This window comes from Hordeum vulgare, chromosome 4H (genome assembly GCF_904849725.1).
Source record: "Hordeum vulgare subsp. vulgare chromosome 4H, MorexV3_pseudomolecules_assembly, whole genome shotgun sequence".
In the NCBI taxonomy this organism is placed as follows: domain Eukaryota; kingdom Viridiplantae; phylum Streptophyta; class Magnoliopsida; order Poales; family Poaceae; genus Hordeum; species Hordeum vulgare.
This window is the reverse complement of record NC_058521.1, coordinates 34,554,310-34,577,231: the sequence shown is the minus strand read 5'-3', so window position 1 is coordinate 34,577,231 and position 22,922 is coordinate 34,554,310. Positions and strand designations below refer to the sequence as shown.

The following is a 22,922-nucleotide window of genomic DNA, read 5'->3' as shown; positions in this document are numbered from 1 at the left end:
GGTGTGGCTCAATTTGGATTTGAAATTTCGCAAAATGGCAGATAAATGTTATTTCTATGTCATAAAATATTTTCAGAATCCTTTAGCAACTTTTGGGGTGTAGCTTCAACCACAAATGCAACGGTTGCACAAAAAGCTCCAGTGCACTAAATATGTTCTACCCTATCCGAGTCCTACTGAAATTTGGAGCAGCGCATGGCATGGGAGTATTGAACACAACACAGTGTACAGCTTATGACGTGCCTCGATGCAGCTTGATCAATCAGCAATCACATAGGAGAGTACTAGACGACATTAAAGACAGAGTAGAGTTCATCTTTCTCTCAAGTTAGATACTAGAAAGTCATAGAGCAAACAGGCACATAAAGTTGTTTTGCAACAGGGAGGGTGTCGACTTGGATACTTGAGCTACAGAAATACGCCCGACTTGCGAATGAAATGGACCCTCATCGCAAGGCTGCTCGTGCTCCGCTCTGCAATTTTGAAGAGGCAGATGTCTCCCAGCTTCAGGTTATTGTCGGAGGCGAATTTCGACCAGCCTCTGCAAATGATCTTCTTACTTCCCTTGACGCGTAATGTCGTCGGCCACTCCTTGTCCTCCAGCTGAAGCATGAGAGTTTGATCTCCGCTTGGCAGAGTAGAAGCATATTCGTTGCAGAATCCCTAGTTTAAAGTGTAAGAGTGTCAGTGGCAACTGAAAAATTGGCACTTCCTGGTCAATGCCTAATTCAGCAGATAAGAGGTGGGCTATGCATGCAAGTTTCGCAATGTAATTGCAGAGCGGGTCTTAAAATTTCGTGAACTAGAGACTGAGAGCTGCATCCATATGTTTTTTGACAGCCAGGAGTCACATCCATATTAGTAGTTTTAGAAAAGAGTATGTGTTTAAACGCACCAGAGAAAAGAGTTTGCCACCAACACAGCTTTTGGTCATCACTGCCACATAGATAGGACTTCAGATCCAATTGCTTGGACTTTCTCCTGAACTTTCTTCTCCACACGCCCAGTTAGAGTTATCCCTCTGGCTAAAATATAGGGAGGCCTGGAAGGCCCCTGAAGATTGTCATTGTTGGAGATGGGAAGTTTCAGCTTGTGAGTATCAGATCCTGTAAAATAGGCCATGTTCTCATATGATGAGGATCGCATAACCACAAGTACTTGAAAATGCAATGAGGAAATGCATGGTACTTATACAATGACCTGATTTTGTACTTGGGGATGACGCTGGAGCCATCTTCCGAGCTTTTGCATGAGAACCTGGTACCTTCTTCCGCCTCCCAGTTGATCTTCCAGCATCTTCTCTCTCAGTGTGATCATCGTCAGAGCTGGTCAGATCAATAACTTCAACTGTACGAGGGCGTGCGTCAGGAATCCGAACTGAACCTTCGCCAGTCTTGGAGAAAATTTTCATGTCAAAGCATGATGGGTTTTTCTCATGACCACTTGGGTCCAGTGCGAGAATTTTGAGACGAATTTTTCCCTTGCTATGAAAAATCAGGAGGTCATTCTTCTGTATGTGATTAGCAGCTACAAAAGCATCCCAACCAGATTGGAGGACAACTTGATCCTCACTGTGCTTGCTAGCTCGAACATTGTATATGTTGCCATCAGGGGCTTCTAGTTTGATAACAGCACTACATGTCTCCTCTTTGAAATGGCTCACAAGCCTCAATGGTATGTTCTTCAGGAACAGAACAGAAGAAAGGTTAAAAAGATGCAACGCTGACCAACAGAAATGGGTTATGAACTGGAGTAGCTAACACAACAAGGAAATGATATGGAAAAGATACAACTTACGATAGAACAGTCCTTCACGTTGACATTAATTTTCTTCATGATTGCCACATACAAAGGAATCTCAGACCTTATTTTGCGGGCTATTTCTAAAACTTTCTCATCTTGTGATTTGGTTAGATTGCATCCAATTGACATGGTATAGTCAAACTCAAGTTGCGTCTGAACATGTCCTGCATTAGGTGCAGCTTGTTCTGCACATCAAATTTGGTACAATTGTCACAAATATATTGCAAAAAGATTCAACATTTAAGTAGAAAATTCATCCAAAAGTCAGTCTAGTTTTTCTTTGCTTGTTTGGGACACTGTTAAGAATGTTTCTACTTCATTAGTTAAAAAAGAAAAGAAAAGAAATCTAACCATGCAGCACATGATGATCACAAGGCTCACCGGGAGGAAAGGCTCCAAAGATCTCTGAAGGTGGTTGAAAGCAGGAAGCCATCTTCTCGCAACCGTGTGAATTAAATATATGAATCTCAAAGTTGGAGTTCCCATGGTAGATGAACAAGAATGTGTCATTTTCTTCTATATGGTGCGCAGTTACAAATGCATCCCAGCCAGACCGAAGAACTAGCTCGCCGAACTCCCAGCTCACCACAACATCATATGCCCTACCATTAGGAACATCAAGCTTAATGGTGTCAGAGATCCTACTCCTCAAATGGGTTGAAAGTTCCCGGGGTATACGCTGTTGTAGGACAAGGAAGATAATAGATTAGAGTTATAAGTTTCACGATTTGAACATTCTGGGGCACTGAGTTTCAAATATTTGCAGGAAATACATGCACCATTTTCAGGATTCATGACTAATCAAATGACAGAAAATTAACAAAAATAAACTCATAGATTTTATTTTATTTGAAGATGGCAGTAAATTCATAGAATTGCACCACATTATGGGATTAACAAGAAAATTTATGCTTACGTGACACCAGCTACCAGATTGTCATTGTGCTAAAATAGGGCATTCATGGTAATTGACCAACAATATACAGAACTGCTAATTATCTCATTCAACGTTCACAAACATTTTTCGTCCAACGGTGTTTTCTGTTGTGTCTTCTTATACTCTAAACGAATTATGTTATCTTGATGCTAAATTATACCAGGAAATTAAAAGTATTTCCAAGAATGCAACATTGCAAGAAGGAACTAAGCACGGGCCTTTATCATTATTTTTGCAAGGAAGAACGTTAACACTTTAAGCATGGAAAGAATTATTCGGCTAGTGCCTCTTTATCTAAAGCAATATCCAAAAAAGAAGAAGAAGTTTTCATTTTCAGTGAGATTTCAATGAAATTCACTGAATTTCATTAATTTTAGTAGACACTGAAATATTACATTTCGGCCAAAATATTTCAGCAATTTCATTAGTACACTGGAAATCAAATAGTTTTCCAAATATTTTTCAAAAAAATTAAAATTTAAATTAAATTCAAGTAAATATTTCGGCCCTTTGGCCGAAATGCAAACTGAAATTACTGAATTTCACGGAATTTTTTTCTAAACTGAAATTAAAAACCACCAGTGTTCTTATCTATAATCTCCTCCATTTTATATCTTGAAATATATTTGAACAACCTCTCACGGACCACAGATATTCAGAGCCCGAAAACCCTCGAAAAAAGGTTCTTGTAGACCCATTCCCTTACTACTTAACTAGTTAGCCAACACCGGTGTTCCATCTACAACCTCCTTCATTTTTTCTATAATGTCATAAAGCAACTGATATTCAGAGCCATCCCCCACCAAAACCCTCGATATAACATAACCAGGCAAAGGAAAGAGAGGGGAGGATGCAGATCTAGAAGCAACAGCGGTTGAAATGAATTTGCAAAAGAAATTAACAGAAGGAGTCCGGAAGGGCAAACTGACGATGCAGTTCTTGAAATCACCCTTGGCTACAGCAGAAAATTGCTTCTTCTCGTCACCCATGTGTTCCCAGTAGTAATGATCCCTCCAGAAAGCACAGCTCTCACAATCCTCGTTCATCTCGCAGTACCTGATAGATGATGCACAGCCAAACTGCTCAGAGATGAAATCACCACTAACAGATGAAGACAAGGAGAGCCGTATCAAGATTCAAGAACGAGGTGAGAACACTACCTTGACCCTTCTTTTTCCCTGCTCGTCTGTTGTGTCGCGAGATCACAGCTAGCTCTCACAGTTCGAATCCTTGCTAGGGAGTGGAGGGGAGCAGAGCCTATGCTTAATGGTAGTGGGGGTGGGTGGGAGGGGAGCGGAGCCTATGCTGTACCCAAAGATTCTTTCACCATTCTGGCAAATAGCCCATCCCATTGCCCATGGGTGAGGTCAGGGTCTGTGTTCTGTGTGTGTGTCTGCTCTTGGGTAAAGTTGCTTTGAACTACCAGGTGAAAAATGGACACGGCAGTAAAAAGGGCTACCCACCGCGGTAGGTGAAAACAGCACCAGTTGGCGTGACATGATTGGCACTGTTTGATACTGTAATAAATCAACGAGGAACTAGTTTCAGTCTTGCTGCTTTTTTTGCCTTTCATAATTCATATTCCAGCAGATTTCCAACATGTTGGAGAGTTGGAGTCCTGGGAAAGGCTATATTCTCTCTATATTTCTTTTCGCATTCCTGGGGTCAGCCAGAATGTTGCATGTACAAGGCAGCCAGTTACAGACACAATATCCCTTTGGGATGCACTACTGCGTAGGAAAACTAAGGGCACATTACACTGTGCCCTTAACAGCTGTGATGGTGTGTGTGACTGTGTGAGTGGTGCGAAGGTGTACATCAGATAAAATCGCACACCGGTATTGACGACTGATCCTGATCACCACTCTCACGGCCGGTCTGGGGATCGCCTGCATGAATTGCAACGCATGAATGTCACCAGCATAGGTCTGCAGGAGTGTACAATCACATCAGTAACCATGGGATCAAGAATGGTATGAACCATACCTGAGTTCAGACTTCAGACTTAAGCAACTACTCACTTCATTAAGTGGACAAGAAAGGTCAAATGCCTCAAAAAAGCATCAAACATAAGCTTCTCTACAAGCAGTGGTTCCAAACAACTCACTTGGGTTAGTTGACCTCCCAGGGAATGGATGTTTGTATTAACATGGGTGGTCATGGCATATAAGGCGAAGATGAAATTAAGCAATTTTAAAACGAGAAGGAGAACATACCTGTAGCAAAATAATAACTCTCCATATTTAAGAGAAAAGACTATACATTGCTTAGAAACCGAGAGACCTAAGCGCCGCCTCCGGGTTGCTGCTTGGCGATTCCGAGGCGTCCCAGCCGCCATCCTCCCGAGTCCCCTCCTAGCCAGATCCGTTGGCCGCCGCCGTCACCAGCCACCCCGACGGCGGCGGCCGGCCGCCCTTCTCGCGCGCATCCCCACCCTCTCCTCCATCTTCGTCCAGATCTGCCATCAGGCTCGGTCTGTACAGCGATCTGGACTTTGGTTGGATGGTGTGGGTGGAATGATAGCAGTGGGTGACACCAATAAAGCGGTGCCTGGACCGCGGCGGCTTCGGCTACCGAGGCGGCGGCTCCCGGTGGCGGGGGGGCTCTAGGGCCTGGACGGCGGCGCCCGGGGCGGCGGCGGCTTCGGCTCCCGGGGCGACGTCGCCTGGTACTGTTGGACGTCATGTGCGCGTAGGTACAGCGGTGGTAGCCGATCCGGCCCGATCCACCGCGCCAGCGACTGGTTCCAGGTGCCTTCTCCTGGTGCTTGCTGGTCGGATCTAATCCGGTCTTGGCGGTGCCGACGGCGACGGCTAACTCGGGACCATGGTGGTGGCGGTGTCCCCTCCGTCGGGGATGACGGGTCTGATGGTGGGGAGACATGGTTGCCGGTGAAAACCGAGCCGACGACGGACGATGGCGGCTTTCTGCGCCGTTACCTTGATGAATGCTTCGTTCTGTAACTACTGTTGATCCACTCATGCTGCTCCGGGGAAACCCTAGGATCTGTTTTTCCATATCGGACGATAGCGGCATTGCGGTGTCGTTCCTCTCTAGGGAGCATCGTTTGTGGAGCAGCGCTGGAAGACGGAGGCAGAAGGTGGAGAGTCTTCATCCTACACGGAGCTTCGGCGGTGATGTCAGGTCATGCCTGGCCGCCAGGTGCTACGCTTTGTCATGCCTGGTCGGCAGGTGCTACGCACGACAGATCTTACTGAGTCTTCGCGTCTGGATGGACGAGCGTAGGGAGGTGGTGCCGTTGGGCGTCGTGGTGGGTCGACGGATGGCCGGACTGACAAGGATTATGCGAATCTCTCTCCTAAAGATGGTTCAACGGTTCGATGATGATGGCGGCTTCTAAAACGTGTGCATGTGGTGTACGCTTTAGGTCTGCTGCACAGGCTGTGAGTTCCGATACGTCATGTGGATGAATCGGAGACGACATCTGATTTAGATATGGGGAGTGAGAGCACTCCACATTATCACGGTTTGTAGGTGTGAGAGGGGGCTTCGGGTGGTTTGATGTATGTTCTTGTCAGACCTTTATTGAATAAGTAATAAAGATGGTTGCATGCATCACTCGATGCAGAGGCCGGGGCTTAGCCTCCTTTTCTAAAAAAAAATATTTAAGAGAAATGTGGTTGGTGTTGTTTTAACTAAATAATCATTTTAAATGTTGTTAATCATGGTAAGAGATGAAGCATGAACAACTACATCATCTATGCATTTTAAATAAGGCCAGAAACAACATATAACAATTCTGGAAAGTCCCCATATGCAACTTTTGAATTTGCTACTGATCTACCTAAAATACAATTTTAAATTTGTTAAACAGCAAAATAAATGCCATCATGTTATTCTACGCATTGTTCTAGTCAAGTTACATATGTGGAACATTTTAATCGGAGCAACGGTTATATTCTTATGAAATAAATTATTTTACGTAAACTAAATGAAAACAACAAGTAAACATTTTAAACATGGATGAAAGTTGGGTATTGAGAAAATAGACAAAATTCTAATCATTTTTCATATATAAATTATTTTATTCCGATGCACGGTTATTTAATTGTGAGCAAAATAATTGATTTTTTCTGTAATTCTGAAATTCACTGGATAATTGTTTTTGAAGGCAAAACCGCAGCAGGAAAAAAATGTAATACGGGCGGAATCTGCAATACCAGAATTAGCGCAACATAATATCTAACCCAGTGGGCAAGGATTAGGTGTGCTGGGCCTCACCTCGCGGCTGGGCTCGGGCAGGCCGGCTGGGGTAAGCCGCGGCTAGGACTGACGCATCTGGTTTGGCTGGGGCTCGTGCGCTGCGCTGGCGCGACCAGCAGGAGCCGGTGGCCCATGCAGTCTCTACGAGCGGGCGAGCAGGAAAAAATGTTCTGGATTTTCAAAATAATATTCCGGAATTTGAAAAATGTTACGGAATTTGAAAAAATATTCCGGAATTTTAAAAAAATTCGTGATTTTGGGAAAATGTTCCGGAATTTTAAAATATATTCTGGAATTTAAAACAATGTCTCAAAAATTTTGAAAAAATGTTCCTAAATTTTTATCTAAATGTTACGAATTTTTAAAAAAATATTCTTGATTTTTTATCTAAATATTTCAGATTTTATCCTTTGTTTTCTGGTAGTGGGCCGGTCCAATCGTGATTCCTCTGTGCGTCCGCGCACTGTTGGACGCAAAGAGCCTCCAACAGAACCTTCCCAGTTTAACGCAAAAAGTGACAAATAAAAAATTTACATAGCTCTGCCAAAAGGTGATTTCGCTAAAAGAAAAAAAATAGTGATTGACAAAGTGTTGATAACAATTAAAAGAAAATTAATTTAAAAATAACCAATCAGCACTTATCTTTTGGTAAAAAAAATTCCAAGCACTTACCAATTTCCTACTGTATAAAATACGTATCTATTTTTTAAGTATAAAATGTGTATTTGACCTATTTTCGACTAGCAAATTGGGCCCGTGCGTTGCAACGGGAGAAAAACAATTATAATCTCCAATGGTGTTGATCATATTATGTCTTTAAAATTTTAGGACATTTCTTGAAATGCATGAACATTTTTTGAATTAGCAAACATTATTTTCAATTGCACTCAAAAAATAATACACAATTTATTTTTTCAAAATCATGGACATTTATTGTTTTCACCAACATTGTTCTCAAAATTATGAACATTTTTATGAATATGCGAATATTTTTACAAAAATCATGAGCATTTTTTGAATAATCAAATATTTTATGTTTTCTTCAAACTTTTATTTCAAAACTCCCAGTTTTATAAATAGCAATTTTTTTTCAAAGTTCTAAATTATTTAAACTAAAAAATGGAACAGAAAAATGAAAATAAAAAATGAGACTAAAAACAGAGGCACGAACTGTTTTTAAGATTTTTACACGAACTTTTGTTTAAAATCATTGACTTTTTTTATTTGATGGACATTTTCTCAAAGTTTAAACATTTTTTATATGCAAACATTTTTCAAAACTCCTGAATAGTTTTTGAATTCTCAAAAAATTATGTTTTTTTGAATATTTTATTTTGAAATTCTCAGTTTCTTAAAATTGAGAAAAGTTGTTTGAAGTTCTAAATTATTTAAATAAAAATTAAAATGGAACTGAAAACAAAAATAAAAAAACTAAACTAAAAAAATTGGCGCCCACGCATGGGCCGGGCCAAACAGGTGTGTTGCATCTTTTTCCAACGCCGAGAGCGTAATATAGGAGGTGCCTACATGGGCCAGCCCAGTCCGGAGATTTTTCTGTTTGAAACATTTTCTATGACTTAGAGGTGGCATTTGTGGGTAATTTTAGTCAACTTTATGGGTAATTTGGATGACGTACGGAAGAAGCATTATTTGCTTTATTAGTAGGTAAGATAAGGGGCGGAGAGGGGCGATGTGGGTGGTTCAAAGAAGACGAGCGGGTGATGCGGGAGGTTTCGCCTGAATTAATGGCCTTAGACCCACCACTACACCACGCCACCTGTGTCGGGACGACCACCGCGTGATCGGACGGCTCCGACGCGTGCATTTGGAAAGAATGAATAGTGCAGCTGCACTAATGAGTATTGGAATAACATATTACGTAAAATCTTTTTTAATTTCTCCCGCTCACTCAAATGCCCAAAGAGAACGCATATACTCCTAGTTGATATGTCTAACAGGCGGCCTATAAAGTATCTCATGGCCCAATAGAACATGTGGCTAATTAATCGCTACTCCCTCCGTTCCTAAATATAAGTTTTTAAAGATTAGTGGACTACATACGGATACATTCGTATGTAGTCCACTAATGGAATCTCTTAAAAAACTTATATTTAGGAACGGAGGGAGTAGTTATTAAGGGATGTTCTATGTGCCGGCATTAAACACAACACCGCCTGGCTTCGGGCGTCCGCACACTATTTAAAGAATGCCTGACGCTAGGATAAAATCGCACCACACCTTCGCTCCCCCACCTCCTACTTGCATCATTTTCTCCACTCTTTATGACATCCGATGAACAGGAAGAGAAGTTCTCCGGCACAAAAGTCAGTTCGGTGACCCGTCAAGCCCGTCGAATACGAGCCAGACAACTCTCTGATCCACCTCCCTTGCCGCTCCTAGTTGTTGGTATCATGAGTGAGGCTCTAAACTGACGCGTCCCGTAGCAACTCGCCACTCCAAGCCAGCTCACGGAGGAGTGGCGAATTGTTGCCGTGGACGAGGCCCACTCTTTCTATGCCATCTATCGTCAACGTATGTGTAAGCCCGCCATGCCAGCGGAGAAAGAAGCCGGCTTTGCGGGATCGACGAGGCGATGGCCAACACGTCCACGTCTACGGCTAACATCAAGAAAAATAGAACATTAGAAGCCGTCGTCGCTTGGGTCCCACAAAAGCCATCATCGACGTGTCGTCCATATTCACAACCGGTGTCTTTTTCATAAACAGACCACAATGAGGCTGCTGGGCCTGGGCGCTCCCGTGACACATCGTTGGTCAGAACTCTCCCAAAAGTTGATTTGGCTAGAAGAAGAAAAAAAGTGATTAACAAGGTGTTGATAACAGCCAAAAGAAAATTAATTTAAAAATAGCCATTCAACGCTTACCTTTGTTAAAAAAAAAATCCGAGCACTTACCAATTTCCTACAGTATAAAATACATATGGATTTTTTACAGTATAAAATACGTATTTGACTTGTTTCAGATACTAGTATAAAGCCGTATTCAACCTCGTCCAGATCGATAATTTCTCATCTCTGCTTCCGCTCAATTCTTTCCTTCCTCCCGCGCTTTCGTTGCTCCAAGCCAGATCTAGGGTTTCGATCTCCACAGCCGCCGCCGCCGCCGCCATGTCGTCCGTCGAGATCCCACCGCAGGGACCGAACGCCATGCTCGGCTCTTTCACGTTCGTGGATCCCGTCCAGCCGGCGCAGATGCGCGTCCCCGCCGAGAAGAAGAGAGGCCGCTGCGGGGATCTCCTTCTCGCCGACGACTCCGAGGCTGCAGGTTGGTCGTCGGCGATCCTGGACCGGAGCCTCGCCCTGCGCCGTCGGCGAGGCCCAGCTGCTCCCCCTTCCGGCCACCGCGGCTGCCTCGTCGTGACTGAGGCGCAGAACAGTCGTGACCAGGAGAAAGGTCCGGAAGTTGTCGCAGAAGAAATCCTCGAGCGCCAAGGGAGCGAAAAGAAGCCTACTGTCGAGGAGCTGGTCTACTGGACAGTCATCTAGCCGTATCAATCAAATCCCCCTGGTGTTCCGGTCCTGCTGGCCCAAATAGCTTGAAGAAGGTTCGATTTCCCCCCTCTCTTTGTGTTTATTGCAGAGTTTATTTCAGGCCACATGAGTAACTTGCTTTCTCTTGTTTTTCTGTCAATGTGGGAGCACCTACAACCGAATTAAATTTACTGATGGCCTTCACGTTGCTGAGAGTTGAGGAGGCAACCGGAAGTAATCGGATTACAAGTGAAGAACACCTAGCAGGATGTGCTTGAACCTTGAAGGCAAAGGCAGTGAAGAGGAGGCGTGGATTGGTGGCGATGGCGAGGAGTTCTTCTACCTAGTTGTCATCATCTAGTCGAATCTTCCCAAGCTTTGTAGTAACAGTTCCGTTCTTCTACCCAGTTTTCATCTAGTCGAATCTTCCCAAGCTTTGTAGTAACAGTTCCTCCTATGGTTGTCTTTCGATGTGTGTATGTCAATAGATGATCCCTGTGTTACAGAGTCCTGTTCATGTGTTCAAGTCAGATAAAGTTAAGTTGTAATCGTCTTCTTTGATAAATAAATTGATCTACTTAAGCTGAGTTGTGATGTGCTCTCACATCAGGCTACTGTTTTTGTGACATCTGCAGCACTGGCATTGCCTTCACCGTCTATGTTATCTTATCTCACTTTATTCTGGCCTAAATGATTATCTCAATCTTTTTGTTAAACCCATTGCCTTATTAGATTTATAATAATAATGTCAAATGGTAGGTCATGGTTATCTAATGTTTACTTTTTGTATTTGCAGATTTTGAATTTTCTAAGCATTAGTTGTTTGAGATCTGCAATTTTCTGATTGTTGCGATTAAAATTCCTCTAGTGACAAGCTTGGTGGGATTTATGGACTAGGTAATGCTCATTTAATATTGTGATTAATTTTCAACTGAGTGATGCGTTAGGTGCCATTAAGGTCGATCTACTCTATTGTGAACTGTGATTATTTTCTCATTTGTATTTGTTCTGCAGGGTGTCCTATTAGTTCCTGCTAAGTAAATATAACTGTCTTACTCTATTCATCTTGACTAAACAAATGTTTCATTTTTCTGTTGGAGTTGTAGTAGTTAAAGTCTTTTTTGGCAGTTTAAAGCTTATGCACGGTCAAATTTATGAATTAATTATGGTAGTACATATAGGTGTATGCAAAAGTCATAAATTGAGATTGAAAAAAAAACAGTGGAACGGCTTGATCTTATGATTTATGATACCTAATTTTCACTTGCAAAGTTGGAATAAATCTCCCCAAATTCTTAGAAAGGTTTATGAGTTCGGAATATCCTTTGTCCAACATTTTCATTCTTGAACATGTCTTAAGTCATGATTTGAGCTGTTATATTCATATGACCTCGGAATTATGAGCACCGGAAGTTGTTATATTCAAGAGCGGTGACCAGGAGACAGCTCCGAAAGTTGTCTCGGCCTCTCGGGAGCAATCCTGCAGCGCCAAGCGAGTGGAAAGGAGCCATCTGTCGAGGAGCTGGTGTACTAGACAGTCATCTAGCCGTATCAATCAAATCCCCCTGGTCTTCCAGTCCTGCTAGCCCAAATCGCTTGAAGAAGGTTCGATTTTGCCCCTCTCTTTGTGTTTATTGCAGAGTTTATTTCAGGCCACATGAGTAACTTGCTTTCTTTTGTTTTTCTATCAATGTGGGAGCACGTACAACCGAATTAAACTCACTGATGGCCTTCACGTTGCTGAGAGTCAAGGAGGCAACCAGAAGCAATCGGATTACAGTCAAGAACACCTAGCAGGATAAGCTGGAAGGAGGCGTTGATTGGTGGGGATGGCAAGGAGTTCTTCTACCTAGATGTCATCTAGTACCCAGAGTTCCTTCTCTGGTTGTCTTTCGATGTGTTTATGCCAATTGATGGGCCCTGTTAGGCTGTTACAGAGTCTGGTTCATGTCTTCAAGTCGATAAATTGTGATGTAATTGGTTTGTTTGATAAAGAAATTTATTTACTTAAGCTGAGTTGCAATGTGCACTCACATCGGGCTACTGTTTTGTGACCTCTGCAGCACTGGCATTGCCTCCACCGTCTCTGTTATCTTCACTTTATTCTGACTTATATGATTATCTCAATATTTTTAGATAAACCCGTTGCCTTATTAGATTTAAAATAATAATGTCAACTGGTAGGCCATGGTTATATAATGTTTATTTTTTGTATTTGCAGATTATATGAATTCTCTAAGCATTATAGTTGTTTGAAACCTGCAATTTCCTGATGGTTGCGATTAAGATTTCTATAGTGACAGGTTTGGTGGGATTTATGGACTGAATAATGCTCATTTAATATTGTGATGAATTTTCAACTGATTGATGCGTGAGGTGCCATTAAGGTCGATCTACTCTATTGTGAACTGTGATTATTTGATGTTTATTTAGTTTGTATGATTTAGTTGAAACTTTTCCAAGCACTAGGTTGTATGTAGCCATGTGTTTTACATGATGCTGTGTGTTGACAAGGACACTTCTCTATTTTCTCATGTGTAAGTGATCTGCAGGGTGTCTTTTTAGTTCCTGGTAAGCAAATGTAATTGTTTAGTCCATCCATCTTGACTAAGCAGATGTTTCATTTTTCTGTTGGAGCAGTCGTAGTTAAAGTTTTTTTTTGTACTTTAAAGTTTATGCACGGTCAAATTTATGAACTAATAATTGCAGTACATATAGGTGTATGCAGAAGTTCTAATTCAGATTGAAAAAGCAGAGGAATGGCTTGATCTTGGCATACCATTCTTGACGTATGATACCTAATTTTCACTAACAAAATTGGAATAAACCTCCCCAGATTCTTTGAGAGGTTTCAGAATTCAGAATATCCTTCATAAGTTGTCCAACATTTTCCTTCTTGAACATATCTTGAAGTCATGATTTGCACTGTTATATTCATATGAGTTCAGAATTATGAGCTTCATATTTTATATTTCTATGATCGCTGATTTCTCTCCATTTTTTTTCATTCTGCCACCGTACAGGATTTGAGCTGATTTTAGTTATTTTATTTCATTTATTTATATGTTCTTTGATGCAGCATAAGGTTGATGGTACAATTGCCCACCAATAGTTACGAAGTTCATCACCTCATGCAAAAGGATAAGTGCATCTATAGTTCTGTCCTAAATGTTCCCGGTTGTCATCTACTCGAATAATCCAAGTTTTGTAGTAAGAGTTCCTCCTCTGATTGCCTTCCAAGTGATTATATAATGACTGAATGTGGTTATAACCTTGCACCTCCAGTTCTTTCTGTTAGATGTATTCCAACTGGTTAACTTCATCCTTCATACCTTCCTTATGGTGATATAGAAACACAAGGGAAACAAACAATGAAGCTTGGCTTCTAACAGGAAGTTGCAATAACTAGCATTCACAGCTAGTAGACAATGATATTTCATCGATTCAGTAAATAACCCAACCTATCATCAAATAACTACCTGAATTACCCAGCTAGTAAAGAACTTGTCTTCTTATAGGAAATTCCAATTGACCTCCAGTACTTTTGAAAGTAGCCACACAACCACACGGTTTGCAGATTACAGAACCACCAAAAACACACACAAAATAGCAGCCGAATAGCCACCAGAGGTTCACTCTCATGTGCTGGAAAGTTCAAACTAACGCTTCTCATTGTGATGAATGATGTCGACCATCATCGTAAGCTTCCTCTGGTCTGTCATCAGCTGGAACAGGCAGATATCTTTGACTTGCAGATGATTGTGGCAGGCAAACTTGTGCCAATCTCCCCTGAGCACCTTTGCGCCGCCATCCCTCGGGTGCACCTCGACTTCCCATGACTTGCTCCTCTGTGCTGTTACGAGTGTCACAGTCTGCTCTCCAGCGGGGAGATACTCATCAGCATACTCCCTGCAAATGTTCTGTTCCCAGACACAAAATGTTGTATAGGTTAGCTGAAATCTTACCAGGCTCAAGAACACATACAGTGAATAACTACTACTACATCCGATTGACAGCTGAAATGTGTTCAGAGAAGATGTCTACTTACTACCGAGTACATGCTGTTGTTGCCAACACTGCTCTTGTTCATTATGGACACGTAAATGGGAACTTTAGACTGAAGGGCGCGAACTCTCTTGTCGACATTCATCTTCTGCTCCCTGGTCAGACATGCGGTGGATGATATTATGTAGGGACGTTTCCGAGGCCTTCTAGATTTATCAGAGTCAACAGGCCCCTGACGTGCTTCATGACCATGGCTGTGAACCGAATAAGGCGCATCTCCTCCTGGAAACATTTCTAAAACAAATCAGAAAAGAGAGAACTGGAAGTGCACCAATTTGTTTCCGCCTATGGAATAAGGGCATCTTGATGTACAATCACCTGGTTCCTTCCTAACACAGGTCGTCGAAGTTGCCTTTGCCCTGGTTCTACCATTAGTCGTGCGTACTCTTTTAGGGGTACCTGAATTAACCATTGTTTTGCCATGAGTTAAGCTAACTCTTTTAGGACCAGTTCCGCTTCCACCGGAATGCAACATTGATTTGTGAAGTACATGTACTCTAAGTGAGAATTTTCTCCCGGTGCCCTTCTTCATTCTTTCAAAGACGCAGATATCTCCCACCTGTACTCGACTCTTGCGAACAAAGTCTAACCAACCAGACCCACAAAGGATGGCCCCGTGTTTATCTTTCCTGATGTGAAATCTAGGATGCCACTTCTCGCTCTTGCCTGGGCACTCCAGTACCACGGTTTGACTTTTAGGTGGGAAGTGTTCATCTGCATAACCTTTGGGAATGACCTAATTCCAGATGGCACAGTATCAGTGACAGATCAACAAATATGACTAGGCTGGGATCAGTTCATACAGAGAGTAACTCCACCCTGCGTGATGTAAAGTGTTTTATTTGCACAGATTTTTTTTCATTGAAGCACATGATCTGTCAAGTAAGTTGACTGCATATCCAAGAGCATATATGCTATCAGAAAAAAGAAAGGTGATGCTAGTTCTAAAAAATCTAGCCTACCCCAACTTGTTTGGGACTGAAAGGCTTGGTTGTTGTTGATGCTAGTTCTAAAAAATTGACAGCTTTACAACACAATCTGAGCACATTGCTTACTTGTACTCCCTCCGATCCATATTAATTGTCACCGACTTAGTACAACTTTGTACTAAATCAGGGACAATTGATATGGACTGGAGGGACTACATGATAATTTAAACAGCTATCTTATAGAACTTCAACAACATCGTTTCGTGCATATCTAACTTAAAGATGCACAATGTTCCCCGGCTAGATGCTACAATGTACTACAACGTATATTTTAGTATCTGAAAATATAACTGTCTTCATTTTACTGAACTCAAAATAATTATAAGGGTGATTCACACTTTCTTTTTTCTTCACGCAATCAAAATAAAAGCACAATTATACCAAATATGCAATGGATTAAAATGCTCATACAGGAATCTAAAATATAAGCATTTAAACATTATGAACGACAGCTTTGGCAAAAAAGAACAGTAAAACGTACAAGAGCAGAAGTTTGTGACTTGACATAGCTCGGCTTCATGACAGCCACGAACGCAGGAATTTCAGCTCCAACATCCTGGATAAGTGTAGTTACTTTCTCATCCTGTACACTGGATAGAGTACTTCCCCGAGCTAAGACATAATCATGCCCTGAAGGTGGGTGGCCATCATCTAGCTCAAAAGATGATTTGTATTCCAAAGGAATGTCTTCAGTGCCTTCTTCTGTACAGATGTCAACAGTGAAAACAACAACAATAAAATCTAATAGAGATAGTTTTTTGAACACATAATTCAGAAAGTAATACTAATGCAGAACAGAATCAAAATGTAACCTGAATCCCTAGATGAGGAGTATTCTATGTCTGTATTTGCAGGCTCAGTGTCTTCTCCTGTACATAATCTCGATGGTGAAAATGGTGACAATATACGATATAATATAAATTCTATTGTGAACACATAATTCAGGAAGTAATGTTAATGCAGAAAAGGATCAGAATGTAACCTGAATCCTCAGATGATGAGTATATAGTGTCTGTATTTTCGTTCTCAGTGTCCTCTCCTGTACATAATCTCAACGGTGAAAACCATGGCAATATAGTTGTAATATAAAATGTATCGTGAACAGATAACTGAGAGAACGTCAGTGCAGAAGACAATCAAAAGGCAACCTGAATTCTCAGGTGAGGAGTAATTTATGACTGTCTTCGCCACTTTTCTAGGATGGCTTGAGTTACGCCTTCCGCAGGTAGCAAACCTTTTGCTTCCTGGTGATCTTGTGGCATTACCACGGGAGCCATTTGAAATATCAACAGAATGCACACCTCTTTCTTCAGCATTACTAGCAATGTTGATGCCAGGGCAGAAGAACACCTTTTCGCAATCATCAGAATCAAGGACCAGAACCTCAAAACGGGATTTCTCAATGTGACGAAACAGCAATGAATCATTCTCTTGTATGTGATGTTCATCTATAAATGCCTGCCATCCATGCCGGAGGGCTATATTACCCATATGCTTGGAAACTTCAAAGACATACATATTACCATTATAAGATTCTAGTTCGATGGTTCTTGAGATTTTTCCTCCGAAATTATCTATGAACTTCTTTGGTATGATCTGAAACAAAATGGAGACATGTTGGTATGAATTATAAACACAATAATTTTGTAGTTTCTAACAATGATGACCGCAGCGAAAAATATGATACAGATGCAGTGTGAGAACTATGTTTTGATAGACTAGTCAGGAAATATGTTACATGATTAATATTAATCAAAATTTCACGATGACACAATGCACACTGAACTTTGAAATTAGGAAACACACAATGTTGACCGCCACTTGAGCTTTGAAGTCCTTTTACAATGTTTCAGCCTTACAGGAATAATAACTGCTGGACTGGAACCCATTAGTTTAACTACAGATTTTACTCACTAGCAATGTGTTCAGAATCTATTCACTTCTTTCTATTTGTGTAACACCAGAACTGCCATTAGTTCAACCAACTAGTAGGAAATTGTCAAAAAAGGAAAAATACTAGTAGGCAACTTATCAGCACAAACCTAACTAACCCTGCATGTTAACTGTGAACAAAAGATAAATGGAGCTTGATTACATGACTTATGTTTTATATTGACAAAAAATCCACAATGTTACAGCGCCTGATTAGCTTCGGAGTTAGAAAGCACCGCTCCAGTTTTAATTGTCAACTTGAGCTTTGAAGTTCTTTTTCTACAATGTTTCAGGCTTACATGAATAACTGCATGCTGGACCGGAATCCATGAGTTTAGCTACAGAATCTATTCACAATGGCACAGTGTACGATTAGCTTCTCTATCCACTTCTTGCTGTTTGTTTAACACCAACTGGACTGCCATCAAGTTTATCCAATTAGTAGGCAACTATCCATCACAAACCTGACTAACCCTGCATGTTAAACTGTGAACAGAAGATATCTGGGAACACTTGAGACACTGAAAGCATAACAGGCTTACCATGCCATGTCTAAAATCAGCACCCATGTGCCTGCGGAAACACTTCATCTTTTCATCCAAATGGTCCGCATATCTCTTGCAACAGTCACAAGGTCTCTCCATCTGGGATGCCCTGTGAACAGAAATTTACAGCTATGTCAGCTAACCACAAGCACAAGGGTAATTATAGAGAGTAAGGTTTGTTCTTGTGGTATGTTACTCTGCACGCATTCTTGTGCATCCTACCTTCAAAACTAAAATTATGCACAAAATATTTCTACTGAAAACTGCAAATAGTACAGAAGAGCTGCCAGTTGCCACTCTACATCATGTTTCTGCGGCAAGGAGGCTCAGGTGCGAAAGTAGAAACACTACCCATTAAACGATCGAAAAAATCAAAGAAAGTAAAGATACCTTTTATATGCTGATATTCAACAACTCGGATTTTTTTTTTTGACAACAACTAATAAAGGTCTTGAAAGTGGTAAGTAGGACACAGGGCCAGAGAAAACACCTTACATTTGCAAAGAAGCTCCAAGAGCTAAAAAGTGGCGATGGATAGAGGAAAGCTCAAAGCTACTGATTACTTATGCTGGTAATCATTCATTTCAGACTTGAAGAAAGGCAAAAAAAAAAAAATCTTGAAATTGGAGTATATGCTTTGGCGCAGCAGAGAAGAACAATCTTGAAGAAAGGCAGTGATACTACAGAAGTAGAGATCGCAAATAGGTTACCTGGATTTTCAAAGATGCTTGCACCAGGATTGCTGCTGCTCTAGACCCTAGAGCCAGAGTGCATCCGGCGTTTCAGTCACTCCGTGCAAAGTAGCCAACAATGCAGCAAGTCAAGTAGCTGCACGCGGACAATAAAAAGGAGCCCAGGCCAACAGTCAAAGAAGCCAACAATTAACTTATGCATTGGAAAGTTAAGTTGCTAAGCTATTTAATGCATTTAATACCTCATCTAAGCACCTTTGCATTGGAAAAGGTTTGAAGGAAGCAACTGAGCCTCCAACTTCCAAGAAGGGGGCAGACAATTAATGAGGGGCTAGACAAGCATCTGAACTCCAAAATTTCTAAACTGAACGAAACCTCATCATGCAAATGTACTGCTCAATTGGCCTCACAGTGACAGCAGTACTATACTACTCCCAAAATAAGTGACTCAAAAATGACTCGGTTTTATACTAACTTTAGTACTACAAAGTTAAATCACTTACTTTAGGACGGAGGGAGCATGAGGCAAGAGCAGTGTCTCACCTTAACATAGCAACAAGCACATTGCGATCCTGACAACCAAACTCGGTGAGATTTTGTTGCTGAAAGCCTGAAACTCGCCTTGGCACGAAGCGCCTCGGGATTCAGCATAGATGTCATTGACAGGGCAGAGCTTCAACCCGCAGCTTCCTCATCTTTGACGAGCCGTGCGCGCGTCGAGTCCATCCGCGGGATCGCCATTAAATTGCGGATCCCGGATCGCTGCCCCGGCCCCTGATCCATGTAAGATCCTCCTCGGCCCCAGCCCAGCTCCCTGATCGGAAGGCAGCAATAGCTAGGGGCTGAGGCGTCGGCGACATGGCGGAGAAACGTCGCACCGGACCGTCCGTCGCTGACGGTTTTGCAAAAAAGTCCTTCTGTTTTCTCGTATATTCAACCCGCCGTTCACATTTAAGTGAAGAAGAAAAACGTTTCAGTCATTAAAAAGAAAAACACCCGAGCTCACTTTATCCACGCCGTCCTCCACCGCGGGATCCTCCCTCCGACGATCCGCCGCGCCACCCCTTGCCCCACCCGCCACCCCCACCCCATCCCAAACCCACTGTCGTACGTCGCCGTCGTCACCATCCACCTCGACCCCGTCTCCCCTCACTCCCTTCTCGGCCATAAAGGGTGTTGCGATGGCCGCCGCGTAGGACCCCGCGCGCGGGCAGCCGGATGGCCGACGGCAGCGATGGGGAGGGCGCGGGCGAGAGCTGCTGGCCGGCCCCCGCCTCCGGCCACGGCGGCGGCGGCGGCGGGTGAAGCTGTCCGACGTCAGGAGGGAGATCTACGACCGCATGCGGGCCGTCGGCAACCAGGAGGCGCTCGCCGACCCCTTCTTCGACCGCGTGCTCGAGGACCACTACTAACGCCTCCCGCCAAGGTCCGTCCTTTCCGCCCACCCCCCGTCCACGCCCGCGTTTTCACCTCACCAACACCTCTCTGTCTGTCTGTGTCCGCGCGCGCCGGGGATGCAGCTACTACATCGACCTCGACGTGAGCATGGAAGCCAGGGATCCCCCACAATTACCATTTTGATTTGGAGCCAAAGGTTTGTCCTGCTGAAGGTACTGCGCATGGAAGCAGAGGAGCATGATAATACAGTAAGCGACAGTGTGCAGGGAAGATTTCATGAGTTTAATGGATGGATGAATTTACCCTTAGGAATCGGGCGTGGAAGACGGGGCGGTTGTCGGGGTCGACGCACTCGGCGAGGATCCGGCGGTGGAGCAGCACGTCCTCCGCCTTGTTCACCGGCGTTCCTGCATGGCATAGTTCTGTAAGAATTCTCAAAAGCGAATGTTTGATTAAAAACAGATATTTCAGTCATTTATGCCAGCTGGTGGTGAGTTTGTATTGCTCTGATTAATGTGCTCTACAGAGAAATCAGAAAAGCTTTCCCAGAGGAAACTTGAATTATTGCATTTGTGATGTAGATATTCTAACTCATCTTCATGGCATAACTCTAAACAAAGTTCTGCTGTGATTACTTTTTCAGTCACAGCATGCTTCTCAATTTCTTAAACTACAAAAGATAATTTACTTCGTTGTATGGACGAATGTAAAGAACAAGAAAACCAAACAGATTATTTGAGAACTCCAACAATATATAAATCTTGGCAATAAATCTGCTAAGTATATTAGCAGACAGAAATACAGCAAACAGAGCTATATAAAGCTACCGGTTTGAGTGAAAAAGTAGTTCTGTTTACCCCACCAAACATACTTCTTAGTTCTTAACGGGCGTGGATTACTACAGATACAAGAGAAAGGTGGAAGATAACTTAGGAACTCAAAGGTTACATCACGAATGTCTTTTCAAAAGAATATGTTTGACTTGCATTTGCATATATGTTGTAGAGAAATCGTGTATTGAATAGCATACATCACACCAACGACTTCTGGGCAGTTTCATACCTCAATTTCTCGAGCATGATCCTCGTGAGCATTTTGTTCAGGAGCCTTCTACTGGGGCACCTGACCTTCCAAACCAATACGAACATGTCTTGCTCTGGCACGAGCTTGTCGTCATTCCGGCACAAGACAATTATGCTTCTTTCTTTCAAGTATACTCTTACTTGCTCAGACAAGGTTTGTACACGTTGATGAACAGCAACGGCGAATTTAAAGGATTGGATGAGCGGCTGATGGAAGACCTCAGCTTGGGGCGAAGAAAAGGCATAGACGACTTCGAGGCCATTTCTGCCAGGTCTTTCTCAAGCTCCAACTTTTGACATTCAGTTGAAATGCTTGTTTGCCCACTGTCTCCCTGCCTGAAATATATAATCATGCTTTCATTCTGATTTGTACCAATTCCTGTATGATGTGTGCCCAAAGGATGCAGTGGCAACTTTTCTGGTAGGTCGTGGTATCGATGAATTTTGTAATTCAAAAAGCAACCATGTGGCCCAATGGTTCTCATAACTTGATAGAAAGGTTCTAGCATGTTTTCATTTTCAATCTGGAACGATATACTGAACCATAAGACTATAAGAGGATGCCGGCCGCCGGTCGCCCTGATGAGGGCAAGGTACGTGCGTACCTACGCACGCCGAGATCTGGATGAAATGTAAAACTAATCTGAACCTGGAACGGCCTGATATTTATTTGTCGCCTCGATCGGTTTGCTTGGTTTTTGGTTGCAGGCACTGCCTCTGGATCCTGGGCAATGCAATGACGCCGAGGGGCAGCGGCTTGATCTGGGGAGAGCTGGTCCAGGACGCCATGGAGCGTCGGTGCTTATTCGACTATGTGTGGCACGAGTGCTTCAGCTTTTGACACGCAGCTGGTGGGGTGTGAAGCATGATCTTTTTTCTCTCGTTGCAACGCACGAGCCCTTTTGCTAGTATATATATATACACACTAAATCAGCAAGCTTTTCACTTTTCTATTTTTTTTTTTACTTTTTTTGTCTTATACTGTTCAATTACGTGGGCAGCTGTGAATAGTAGTAGTTTAAAAAAAAATTCCCTTTACCTTTTACTGTTTAAATTATATACTATTAGCAAAAGGGCCCATGCGTTGCAACGGGAGAAAAAAATACCACACGGCATACGCTCTTAATTTATAAAAAATGTCTATAATTTGAGAATTTATAGTTATGATACAAATAAAGATGGTCTTATCCTACAAAAATGCAGTTCAAAATTTCACAGGTCTTTTATTTTAACACGGATTGCATGTAGATTTAATACGTACAAAGAATCAGTCAAGTGACCTTCAGTTTCATCTCTTATCCTGATTTTGTTGACGTGTTCATCCCCAACCGGATGAGTACCGGTATGAAAGAAAGACGAATAATGACTTATTTATTAAGATTGCACCCTAGATAGTATTTTTATTAAACGTTTAACAGATAAAATAATATCATATTTAAATTCTACATATTTTTCTAATCAAATTCCATGTATAATATGTTAAATTTGGAGTTACGGTTTAAAAGATATGAGTATTTTAAAATATATTTAATATATACTACGAGTTTAATGTCATAAACAGTAAGGACTTTTTTATAAAATCACCTCGGTGGGTTTTCCGACGGAAGCGATAGCCTCTTTATTATTAGGTAAAGATTAGCAAAAGGGCCCGTGCGTTGCAACGGGAGAAAAAAATACCACACGCTTTTAATCTTTTTATAATCATTTTGATTTATTAAAATAATAAGCTAACTAACTAATGTAGTCAGTCCTATCTTATTTTGTT

The 22,922-nt window shown here is 42.1% G+C and overlaps 3 protein-coding genes across 4 annotated transcripts; 1 reads left to right on the top strand and 2 right to left on the bottom strand.

The window, feature by feature from the left end:
• Window positions 1–567: 567 nt before the first annotated feature.
• LOC123450229 (B3 domain-containing protein Os12g0591400-like) lies at window positions 568–10,093 on the bottom strand. The gene is made up of 9 exons (XM_045127588.1): window positions 9,972–10,093; window positions 9,879–9,885; window positions 3,901–4,040; window positions 3,670–3,796; window positions 2,185–2,482; window positions 1,798–1,988; window positions 1,201–1,681; window positions 896–1,106; window positions 568–663 (listed from the first exon to the last, which is right to left on the bottom strand). The coding sequence occupies exons 1-8, from the start codon at window positions 10,091–10,093 to the stop codon at window positions 934–936; spliced, it is 1,539 nt and encodes a 512-aa protein (XP_044983523.1). The 3' UTR covers window positions 568–663; window positions 896–933.
• Window positions 10,094–13,845: 3,752 nt separating this feature from the next.
• LOC123450228 (B3 domain-containing protein Os03g0620400-like) lies at window positions 13,846–19,805 on the bottom strand. Its single transcript, XM_045127587.1, has 9 exons — window positions 19,684–19,805; window positions 17,983–18,094; window positions 16,657–17,104; window positions 16,491–16,547; window positions 16,321–16,377; window positions 15,990–16,210; window positions 14,838–15,255; window positions 14,503–14,741; window positions 13,846–14,374 (listed from the first exon to the last, which is right to left on the bottom strand). Exons 1-9 carry the CDS (start codon window positions 19,803–19,805, stop codon window positions 14,114–14,116), a joined length of 1,935 nt encoding a protein of 644 aa, XP_044983522.1. The 3' UTR covers window positions 13,846–14,113.
• Window positions 19,806–19,931: 126 nt separating this feature from the next.
• On the top strand, window positions 19,932–22,195 carry LOC123447745. Of its 2 annotated transcripts, XR_006631530.1 has the most exons (5): window positions 19,932–20,103; window positions 20,198–20,287; window positions 20,385–20,499; window positions 21,334–21,429; window positions 21,866–22,195. XR_006631530.1 is itself a non-coding variant. In XM_045124394.1 (3 exons), exons 1-3 carry the CDS (start codon window positions 20,297–20,299, stop codon window positions 21,996–21,998), a joined length of 432 nt encoding a protein of 143 aa, XP_044980329.1. In that variant the 5' UTR covers window position 20,296; the 3' UTR covers window positions 21,999–22,195. The 2 variants fall into 2 exon arrangements, 1 of the variants encoding a protein (XP_044980329.1); XM_045124394.1 differs by lacking the exons at window positions 19,932–20,103; window positions 20,198–20,287 and having other exon boundaries at window positions 20,296–20,499.
• The last annotated feature ends 727 nt before the right edge of the window (window positions 22,196–22,922 follow it).